Source organism: Pleurodeles waltl, chromosome 1_1 (genome assembly GCF_031143425.1).
Source record: "Pleurodeles waltl isolate 20211129_DDA chromosome 1_1, aPleWal1.hap1.20221129, whole genome shotgun sequence".
NCBI lineage: Eukaryota > Metazoa > Chordata > Amphibia > Caudata > Salamandridae > Pleurodeles > Pleurodeles waltl.
In genome coordinates this window covers 177,346,881-177,358,948 of record NC_090436.1, presented here as the reverse complement: position 1 = coordinate 177,358,948, position 12,068 = coordinate 177,346,881, and the positions used below count along the sequence as shown (strand labels likewise).

At 44.2% G+C, this 12,068-nt stretch overlaps 1 protein-coding gene across 4 annotated transcripts in view; it reads left to right on the top strand.

The window, feature by feature from the left end:
* Positions 1-12,068, top strand: part of ATP8B1 (ATPase phospholipid transporting 8B1) — a 306,728-nt gene that overhangs the window by 137,272 nt on the left and 157,388 nt on the right. For all 4 annotated transcript variants that reach the window (XM_069220066.1, XM_069220071.1, XM_069220080.1 and 1 more), the window contains exon 13: positions 6,092-6,300. In XM_069220066.1, the coding sequence (XP_069076167.1) occupies positions 6,092-6,300 (209 nt within the window). The remainder of the gene's footprint in view (positions 1-6,091; positions 6,301-12,068) is intronic.

Here is a 12,068-nt window from a genome sequence, read left to right as displayed (position 1 = left end):
TCCAAGTTCATCTTTCCTGTCTTTATAGGTTTCAAGCCAGGCACAGGCTTCCTCAGGGTTTTGACAAGTGCATGCGGCCCTCCCACATTATCTTAAATTTTGAGGGAAATACAAGGTGTAGATCACCATCTTTGTAATGTAGTAGCTTGGTCACGACCGGCCTGGGGGGGGTCGTCCTGGTGGGGCCCTTTCTGGGAGTCCTATGATGATTATGTTGTTGCGCCGACTTCGTCCATCCTCTTCATCTGCCTGATGATCCCGCCTCTGTACTCTATCCATGAGGTTGGTCAGTTGTGTCTCATGCATTCGTTGTGAAGTTCCAATGTCTGTCAAGTCCTCCTCTGTGACTTTCACCCTCTGTCAGCTTTCGGTGGTCAGCTCGTAGGAGGTTCAGCTCAGCCGACACCTTCCCGATCTCTTACTGGAGGGTGTTCTTTGAGTCTTCAATTGCCTCCAGTATCTTATGCAAAGTGTCTACCATTTGAGGGGGCTGCGCTGCTAGCTGTGAAGGTGCGTGGGCAACTCTGCCTGCTCCCACCCTATGCATCCTTTTCTCACCACCCAGCCGGGGGGGTTGGTGGGGGTGGTGGAGGGCACACACCACCAACAGTACTCTGCTCATAGGCCACCCGGCACTCTGGGACTCCCAGCCTCCTCTTCTGTGTCCTCAGGTGTCGAGGCACCCGCTTCTGCAGTCACACCAGGTGGGTGGACAAAAGCGCCGCAGTCGCATCTCTCACCCGCTTTTGGCTCGCTCGGGCTTCAGCACAGCTGCGCAGGTGCCATCTTGTGCGGCACCACTATCTTCGCCCACGGTTGTCTCCTTCACGTCGTGTGGCAGGAAGAGGGGTCGCCACCAGTCTCATGGTTGGCTCATTCCCCGCTCGTCCCTGGACACCTTCTCCCGGTCTCGGCACTGGACTGCAGTGCTATCAACCGCAGGATCTCATGCAGGCTAGTCCGGAACCTTGCATTCGCACAGCCACCATCTTCGGAGGCTAGCTCCACTCACCCCCGCCCCATTTTGGAAAGGTTGTAGGGCCATATAGCCATTTCCCTTGCAAACTGGGATCTTTTCAGTTTTCTTTTGACAGCCATTTAACAGATCTTTCCGGTCTGACATATTAGGTAAGTACGTTCTCCAGTCTGCTTGCATGTCCTCACCTGTTGTCAATATCTCAACCAGTGAGGAATCCCTGTGTAGCCGTTTTCCTCAATTTTAATCTCAGATGGACCACCTTGCCTAACACTGCAGATCCTCTGCTGCCAACTAAGTCGATCTGGCAAGGTGGCTGTTGCATGGAGTAGGTTTGTAAGTCTACGGATATATATTTTTGTGCTACAGGGTGCATAAAGCTGCACTGATCCTTGGGTACCAGTTTGTCCATCACGTTCCATAGACTATTGGCCAAGACCTTATACATAACCTTAGTGTCTGAGTTGATCCTGGTCCAAGGTCTGTAGGATGAGGTTTTCAGCATCCAACAAATTATGCTTTCTCTTAATGTGTCTGGAAGTGTGCCCATCTGTCTAGCTACACTGAAAGTCTCTTCCTCTTCAGCCAACCGGAGAGTCAGAACATGGTGTAGTTTTTTGGGAAAGTGTAATTTCCAGCTGGCTTCCTCTTAGGCCTTGATTGCATTGCCCCATTTATTCCTTCCAGCATTGTCTTAGATTCCAGCTTTTTTACCATAATCTCAATGTACCTTGGAAGCCTCATGCCCTTCAAACATCTCATGATGAGGTCAGCGCAGTAGACTCCCACCAGGTGTCCTTTGTGATCCTGCCCCCTCACAGTCCTAGCAGATCTCATTCTATCTCAATGTTCCAACCAATCCCAAAACATCTCAGGGAAGAAGATCAAGTGACATTTTCCTTCATGTATCGCTTTGTTTGGCCAGGAAGAGTAGCATGTAGTTGAAGGTCATAGACAGAGCTTTTGCTTCACTGGCTTGAAGGCCCATTAGAAATGCTGTACTCTTTGAGTGTAATCTTTAAATAGTCTAATGACTGCTACCTCATGTCTCCACTCAGTCGTTCTTCTGGTGTACTGGAGAATGAGATTCCTATCACAATAGTTGAAGATTTTGGCAGTGAGGGCTTTGGGTTGAGGACCGGGTGGGGTGGGGGTGCAGGAGCTTGCACCCTGGGCACATACTGCACTATGAAGCACTGCAAGAGTTCCATGGGCTGGAGAGTGGATATTCTCTAGTTTTCCAAGAACTTCTCTGAATTGTGTACCTCTGTCTTTTCTGTAAATTCCATGAACTGTAGATTACTCCTATACAACTCCCCCTCCTGTTCCTCCACTATTATTCAGGTAATTGGCTAGTTCAGACAGGGATTCAAGTGAGTTACTCAGTACATTCCACTGTCCTGGAGACCTTTTAGTACCTTTTTCTAAGTTTGTCTGTAGTAGGATGACCTTTTGAGATATGGGGTCAATCTTTTTCTTTAGATTATGACTTTCTTTCAGTCGCAGGAAGAACTTGAGCCCCACTAGCGTACACTGGTGTAACAATAGCCACTGCAGCCCCTGCGGTGCAGTAGTCCCGAGCTCCAGGGGGTCCCCCTCAGCACAATAAACTATGCATTGGTGGCGGGCCCCTGCCTCAGAGCTTCTGCATGGGTTGGGGGGCCCTAAATGTACTTTGCAAGGTGGCTCCTCATGTTTCGTTACACCACTGGTAGTGTCAACCGGTGCAGTAAAGACTACCAGGGAAGCCTTCAAATCTGCAGGCCCCTCACCTCTAGTACCAGCTGTGTATTAGTTCATTTTAGGTTGCTGGGTTACTTTGGGAGCTTTGTACCTCATGTTAATTATGATATTTTGGTGGTCTTCTCAGCCAGTTTGCTCATAGGACAAAGAGGTTCCTTAATCTCGCTAGCAGTAGAGCGAGGTCTCAATGTGTGGCATAAAGATCAGCTTGAAAACCGGGGGAGAAGCAGCAAATTCCAATTAATCTTCAGTTAAGCATCAGCTATGCCAACACAGGGCACATAGGCCTCTAGGTCCAGTAGGATCCAGACTAAATAGGTGTGCTGTAGATGCTATATCCATGCAGAGAAGCCCCCAAGGAGGAGCCCGAGGGCACACAAAAATGAGGAGGGCCAGCGGAACGCAGAAGGGACACAGCTCCTAGACTAGAAGTCAGCCCTAACATGCTCAGGCCTCTCCGTTCCCCACAACGGGCCCCTCTGACCAGGCACAGCCACTGACCAACAGCAGCAATCGACCACAGGACCTGGGGTGCCAAGAAGCAGGCCAAGGAAAGCAATCTAAAGAGTTTCTCAGCTCTGCAGGTTCAAGAATCATTTGCCATGCCCCTCCAAAAGGAGTCTCAAAATCATCACACTGCACAGCAAAACCAGAGCCCCAAGGGGGAACCGCAGAAAATCACTCATTCAGTTGGCCATCTCATCCACACAGGCCCCACATGGGTGGCGAGTGCATCCCCAAAGCAGGCCTGTACAGCCCAAGGCTGTGTGGTGCTTCAGTGTTTCCCAGTTAGGAAAGCAGGGTCTTTATATTTGAACCGGGAATATGTGGCAGTCCTGTGGGTGAGCAATCTTCTAGGCGAAGAGTGAGGCACCTACTTAGTACTAAGAGCACCCTGACAGCTTCCTCACAAGTCATCTGACCTCAGTGTACTTTAGAATAACATTTTGGCTTCAGGAGCCACTGGTTACTTTGTGTTGTTGGCCATGTTGCTTGCCACGCCTCATCAGCATTTCTTGAAAGACTGCAGTTTCAAATGCCCTAGTACATATCCTCACAGTCACAATTCTGAAAACATCTACAGCTCATCCAGAGGACCAGATAAACTACTGTCTGATTTCGTACTTCACCCTCCCAGATTACATTGTGAAGATGAACTTCCGGCATGACTAGCAATCTGGTCACCTGTGCACTGGCACCAACGCTACCTTAATGGATATCACAGGGACTTGGCCCTTTTGCACAATTCTGCACTAATACTTATCTACCTATAAAGGTGTTAAGCCACCTGAGTCAATGAAATCGTAAGCTTAGAAAAACATGGCTGAGTCACTGAGGCAGCCCCAGGGCGATACTGAGCACTTCTCTTTAATAAGGAAAAAAAAAGCCCGGAATTGGTCCCTCATTGCTAAAGCACCACACCCATGGATTCTTAGTTTTACCTTATGTACTGGCAACTGTAATTGCACAACACCAGCTGCAATTTCAAATATACATGGATGACACCAATCTCCATAACTCCTTAGGCAGCAGTCTAGTACAATGAAATAAGATCACCACCTGCTTGAGCCATACTTAATGGTGAATGAACTAAGTTCCACCAGTCAGCCCAGTGGAAAACTTGTAATGGGACCAGTGGGGAGACCGCCAGCACTGCGGCGGTTTCCTCGTCAGGAGTTTGGCGGACAAATGTTTCTGTCCACCAAACTCATAATGACACTCTTGGTGTCCATGTAACCTTTAAAGGGAAAAGACAACTAATACCTGCACCAGAGTTTAGCCTATGCTATGCCTGGCTGCCACCTCTTCAGGGCACAAAGTACTGATCACTCAAGCAATTGGATCAAAGAAAGCAGAGGAGCAGAACCATCTTTACTAGCCCAATATAGAATGCTTAAACTCACATTGGAAGAACACACCCAGCCTGACAACCCGCAAGGTTTCTGAAGACATCTTCCTCCTTCCATTAATACTTTTCATCTCTTTTCTCCTGCCCTGTCCCACTTTTAATGCCAGCAAACACTCACAGAAGCACAACAAAACGGTCTGAAGATCGGTAGCACTGTTCTTCCTTTACTGTCTTCATTGCTACAAAACTGACTGATGTTCCATAATAAACCCAATACTCAGGTGCTTGGCAACACTCCAGAGGTCTGCAAAACACCTAACTGATAAAAACAAAAAAAAAACATGTTCAATAATTGATCCAGTGTAATATAAATAAATATTTTGTATCTGTTCCCTCATTTCAGCGCTGCTTCTCTTTCTCAAAATGGCAGCAGGACCCTAACCTGCAAGGGTCTGAGATAGCTTTATGTGAGGGTTTATTTCTGCCAGTGTCTGACTCCCATCTGCTTTAAGAAGCTGTCGAAGTTAGGAATACCTAAATAATGAGTCCAGTATTAAGATTTTAACTGTTCATGCAAAACATTTTACAATTCTGAAGAGGAGCATGTTTTGTTGTTCTGTTTTCGATATGTTCCAAGAAGTCTTACAGCACCATTACTCCTGTACTGAAAATGTAGGCATGTACATTTGGCACATAGCGTATCAGAATGTCCTTACATTTTATTTTTGACTTTGATCATATCTCTGTCTTGATGGGGACTGCTGGTCGTATTTCTAGAATTCATAGCTCAGAATTCACAATCCCTGGTTTACTGTCTTTTTTTTCAAAATGTTGTGAGAGCCTCTCATCCTTAATCATCTTCCACAATGCAGTAAATAAACATCTATTGAGAAATTGTGGTTTAAACAACTGATGTAACTTGTATTCTCCATCAATAATTGTAAAACTGGTGGTTGGCATTCAAACAATCTGATTGTGGCTTATGCAAGAGGAATTGTCCATTTTGAATGCACCAGCCCGTATAATATGAAAGTATATCACTTCTCTATATTGCCTACTCTGGGTATCTGAGATCCCAGTTTGGCACACAGTTATGATGTTGAATTTTGTTTTGTGTTTTTTTTCCTTCTAAAAATGTTCTGCTGTACTCTAGTGGGTGGTGGAGAACAACTGAAAGATGTCACCAGTATGTGGGGCATTGCAGAATACACTGCTATGCAAGTGTTTTAATCATAGAATGATCTTCTTACACTGACCCTCATTGGTGATACCCACAATGAAACTATGAAAGAAAACAAGTTTAACAGTTCTGGCCTGTCTTTAGAGGGCAAGATATACACATCCTGTGAATCTGTCTATATACGCTTTAACACTGGTTACAGGGGTAAGAAAAAATGATTTTAATTCATGGATTAATCATGGAAGATGGTCATAACTAACAAATTTAACTTATAAGTTAGTGTTAATACTGGTCATACAGTAAAGACAAATCATAACATACTACTTATGTTTTTCTTTTCCAGCGTTGAAGTGATTCGTTTGGGTCAAAGTTATTTTATAAACTGGGACCTACAAATGTACTATACTCCGAAGGATACACCAGCAAAAGCCCGAACCACGACTTTGAATGAACAACTTGGACAGATAGAGTATATCTTCTCTGATAAAACAGGAACACTCACACAAAACATTATGCAGTTCAAAAAATGCACTATTAATGGGGAGACATATGGTAAGTTTTAGGCAACGGTTACATTTAATTGGCTGTGTAATAGTTTAATCATTAACTTTTCGTTTTTGTGTGATATTCGTTTTTAAGCTTGGGAAGGTAGTCTGACACAAACGTGTTAACATTGTAAGAAAAGTACCAGGTATTTAACTTCCGAACACTTTCAACTGAATTTAAAAAAAGGAAAATGGTTAAAATGGTGCAACATGTTTCTCAGTTCAGAAAAAGCAGCCATGTTGGTATCCCACCCATTTCAAGTCATAGGCAGGTCAGCTATTAAAAATGTCTGCTCTGCTATACAACAAAGTTGATAGGCTTTACCATGGGCATAGCTGGGAGCGTCTTGTGACAGCCTAATAAGATAATATAAAATGTTGTCATGATGGAGGTAAAGGTAAAAAAAACAAAAAAAAAACGGTATTAATTAAAACCATAATTTGTTTAAAAAAAAAAAAAAACACACCAGATGCATAGATTAATAAGCACTTCAACAAACATTGCCTTATTATAAACAACCTTCGTAAAAAAGGCACCAAAAAGATATGTTGTTTAGACCGAGCAAATTAAACTTCATCTTCGTCCTTACAGATTTCTTAAACATACACTACACGTACCTAGGCCTTCCTATATCACATCTTAAAAAGACTTACTATAACAACTGTATCAAAAAGTCAAATAACCAGAATGAATTCATACTTTCTTCTTTAAAAGCTTGGATTAAGATGTGCTGGCCAAGGATGTAATGCCAATTTCCTTCTTATGTTGTGACACCTTAATCTAAAAAACAATTACAATATAAAAATATTCAAAGGAAACCTAAGCTGCGTTCATAAAATAAGACATAATGCAGCTTACCTCTTAATTCGGTATGGAAGGAAAGGGCTTGTCACTCATCACTATTGTGAGGCGTGTAATGCGTTGTGCTGATCTTTCCAACTATGCTGAGATGACCAGCCATTCATAACACTCTGAGCATTGTTAAAGTGCACAAACCTAAGCAAATTAAATATATCTGCGTAGAAAAACTCACAAAACTAAACATCTAAAAGTGATAAGGGATTAGTGTTCAAAACTTTGCAAGCCTCCTTCAAAAATTCCAAAAATCTTGCAGTTAGCTGAATGCGTGTCCCACTTAAACATGCAGCAATTGCATTTTCACATTTCCTGGTCTCTAAAATGCAAAATACAGGAATCACCCAATAGCTTCTCAACCCACTCAATTCTTTGCATACACATACTATGTGTGACAATTATTCTAGTTTATGCATGCATAGTCTGCAGTGTAGGGCCTCTGAACCTTTCAAATGGCCATATTTGGTGACCGCATCTTAGCCTGATTAGGTCTGTTCTCAAGCCTAGCTGCAGATGACAGTATAAGTAAGTGGCACTCCCGTTGGACTGGTAAAGAGAAGAACATAGATCAGTGTGGGCCTTTGTAGCCAAGTCATATTGATCTTCCTCTGCAGTGCTCAGCCTTGCATTTTTAATGAGCAGCTTGGCACATGATCTTGGTGGAAGAGTCAGACTAATTTAGTGGCCTGGCTGGATTTTTTAGCGTACACATTCTATCACAGTTTACTATTCTGCATGCTTAACCAAATCGGGCCCCTCAGTGAGTGGGGGAAAGCTGCCTTAAACTTGATATAGTATATTTAAAAATCTAGTTTCCCCATGATTGTTGGGTTACTTAGATTAAATTCCAACCAAATTTGTGAGGAGGGGGTTGAATACGGGAGCTGCAATAATCTTCTATAACAGTGGCACTGGGCATTGTCTAGCCAGGGGCCAAGACTGTGTGTGAAGATCAACAAACCGTTAGACAATGTTGGAATGAACTCGGAGCCAATTACTCGACAGATTGCCATCAGATCTGGCCCTGATGTTTGTTTCAGCAATTTCTGGAAACTGATGATCATGGCTACCGCCATTCCCTTAATTGCCTCGAGATGCACCTAATGTGAGCTGTGCTGGTTAAATGAACGCCCAAATATTTGAAGCTGGATACATGCTCAATGATAGCCTGGTCCAAAGTGAATTTTTTTTTTTTACTTTCACTCGAAGACCATAATTTTAGTTTTCGCGGCATTGATGGAGATCTTATTTTCATTGCAATAGTAAGACAAAGTATTCAATGACATTTACATGCCAACAGCACTATGATAGAATAAAATAGTATAATCTGCATATTGCAGATGTGAGTCCGCAAACTTGGTGGGAAGGCATTCACTCCACGAAGAGCAATATTTAGGTTGGCCAAGTAAAGATTAAATAGTAAAGGAGCCAATACGTACCCCTGTTTCAACCCTTGGTTGGTCCGGATCTTTTGCGTCCTCCCCCCCTATTCGCGGAGGCCTTAACTCTGACCCAGATTTTGACATACAGGCTCTTGATAGCTCGCAGCAGTGAAGACGGGATACCCCAATTATGAAGCTTTTGCCAGAGCCTTGATCTACCTCTTTGTCAAAAGCGGTGGTGTAGTCAATAAAGGCAGCATATAATATTGGTGCTTGCTCATCATTTGCTGCAAAGGGGAAAGTATCACCAAGTTGTCCTCATTACCTGCAGCCCTGTCTGAACCCAGACTGTGTAATCAGAGTTAGTGCATTTACTGAGGCCCATTTTTCAAGATCTGAGTTGAGGGCTTTTGCATACCATTTCCTCTCTACATCAAGAAGGGCTATTAATCTAAAATTAGCTGGCTGATCAGGTTAACCTTGTTGGTGTATTGGGGATAATATTTATCCACTCCAGCTATCCGGAACCTTGTTTGCGATTGGACATTTCTTGAATAATGGACATAAAAGAAGCGTCCAAGCTTCTTGTGCCCCATTGACTATTCTGGCGGGAAGCACATTGGGACCTGGGCTCCTGCTGGTTGAAGGAAGGCTATAATCAATCGCAAATTATTATTTTTGTTCCACTTACTCTCCCCATTAACCCACATGTCTGGGAGGGGCCCCGTGTCCAGAGACTAGATCTCCTCCTACTGACTGTCTGTATTTGTGCCATATAGATTTGAGATGTAATTCACCCAGGTAACTGCTGATATAGAAGGCTGCTCTTTCAGACCAAGCCCACTTGACCTCTGTTGGACCAGTCTCCAAAATTTGCGGGAAATTTTTTGCCTTGATGCCTCATATAGCTCCACCCACTGTTTTTCTTCTTTCTGTTTGGACTTCGCTTTGTATGTCTTTCTTATTTTTCTCATCTCATCAATGAGAGCACTTGAGTTAACAGGCCAAATACTTCTCAGGCGTTTGTGCAACTTCCGCTTGAGCATTCTTAATTCCGTTTTTGGATGCCAGCGCGGGCATGCCCTGGGTGAACATAATTCTTTAGTAAGTAGAGAAAATTGATTTAACAGTAGTGTAGTCTGAGTGTGCTACTGCAACGGAGATGCAGCCTGACCCATAGGATCTGCAATGCAGAACTTCTTTAGTACTTCAACTTTTTCAACTGATATGTCGGTGCTCCACTTAATTCTGCGCAGCATATTCACATCCTCTTGAGCACCAACTACCTTGACCAAAGGCCATCTGGGCATACTCGTCGAAAGGGAATAAACTAACATTGAATGATCACTGGCCAGGTCGGGGGATCACCTCAAAGCCTCTCATTTGGTTAAAATGCTGGATGGACACCCAGACATAGTCTACTAAGGATGAATTATTTTGCAAGGTGAATGTGCTGGCTGGAGGGATATCTAGGGAGCTTCTTCCATTTAATGTCCTCAGGCCTAGTTGACTGAGAAGAGTGGTGAACCTCTTCCCTCCTACATCCTTCTTGATTGTACCGGATTTTATTTCAGGAATGGACCAGGCCACCTGTTCCTCTTGGACCCAGATCGATGGCACAGCAGTATCAAGGAGAAACAAATTAAAGTCCCCAGCAATTGCCACACAGCCTACAGATGTCTCTCTCTTAAAGTTCTTGTGGTATTTGCCACTTCCGCCACCACAGTTTTTTTTGTTTGGTTGCTTTGGGCTGATGTAAATGCACCCTATGATATGTAACAAGCCCCTAGGGTTTTGTTTGATGACCAGTACTGGTTTCATAATTATATAAGCTCCAAGGCTGCAGGCCAGAACTAAAACATTTGTTGCCAGTGTTTTCTGAATTGAAATTGAAACCCTTCCTGAGGGGTGACCTCCTTTGGTGGATGGTTCAGCTGGGGCAAAAAAATCAAGATGATTCAGCTTTGCTGTTGGGGCTAACTGCCAGGTTTCCTACAGACACATTATATCCTTCTTACTGAAGTGTATCATTGTTGGCCGATAATGTCCTTAGGCTCTGGATGTTCCAGGAGTGGAACTGCAATCTAGTGGAATGGCTGGGCAGTTAGTCATAGGAAATCGTTTACTGAGTGAAATACCCCATTGAGACAACACATTGGCATATTCCTCAGTTTTTCTTATGATTTCTGGATGGCCAAACTGAACTTCAGTGGCCTCTCTTGGATTGTAATGGGAGCCAGGAATGAAGGCAATAAAATCTCTTTTGATTCAATCCTATCCATACCAGTGAGTGCGGAAAATATTTTAGATTCCACGATTACGAATATCTTCTCGTCCATGAGAGGCGTATTCTGGTGGGAAATTAATGTAGCACTGTAGGAGGCCGGCCTGGCTTATAGTGGGTACCTTGTGGTACTTACACCCTGTGCCAGGTCCAGTTATCCCTTAATAGTAGAATAGAGGTGTTTCTAGCAGCTTAGGCTGATAGAAGGTAGCTATGGCAAAGCTTAGGCTGAACTAGGAGACATCAAAGCTCCTACTATACCACTCAGATCATATAGCACAATATCATAAGAAAACACAATACACAGAGTTACCAAAAATAAAGGTACTTTATTTTTGTGACAATATGCCACAAGTACCTCAGTGAGTACCCTTAGTAAGAAGGTAAGTAATATACACAAGTTATATGTACACAAACCCAAAACCCAAACAGTGTAGAATTACCATAGGATTCAATAGGTGAACATAGGTCTAGGGGCAACACAAACCATATACTCCAAAAGTGGAATGCGAATAACAAATGGACCCCAGACCTATGGGAGCTTGTAGAGGGTAGCTGGGACTGTAAGAAAACAGTCAGGGTGTCCAAGATACCCCACCCCAAGACCCTGAAAAGTAGGAGTAAAGTACACCTACTACCCCAAAAGGACACAATAGTCGTGATAGGGGGATTCTGCAAGAACCACAAACACAAGCAAAGCACTGAAGACGGATTCCTGGACCTGAGGACCTGCAAGGCACGGGGACCAAGTCCAAGAGTCGCGATAGTGTCCAGGGGGGGCAGGAGCCCAGAAAACCCCGGATGAAGGTACAAGAAAGCTGCCTCCGGATGGAAGAAGCTTAGGATTCTGCAACAACGAAGAGAGCTAGGAACTTCTCCTTTGGATGGAAGATGTCCCACGGCGTGCTGAAGGTTGCAGAAGTGTTCCCACACAGAAATACCACAAACCAGCCTTGCTAGCTGCAAGGGTCGCGGTAGAGATTTTTGGGTGCTGCTGGGGACCAGGAAGGACCAGGATGTCGCCCCTTGGAGGAGGAGACAGAGGGGGCGCTCAGCAACTCAGAGAGTCCCCACAGAAGCAGGCAGCACCCGCAGAAGTACTGGAGCATGCACTTACAAGATTTGTGAACCGGAGCTGGCTCAGAGTCACCAAGGAGGGTCCCACGACGTCAGAGTCCAACTCAGAGGTTTGAGCACTGCAGGATGAAGTGCTGGGGGACCCAGGTTAGGCTGTGCACGAAGGAATCCTTGGA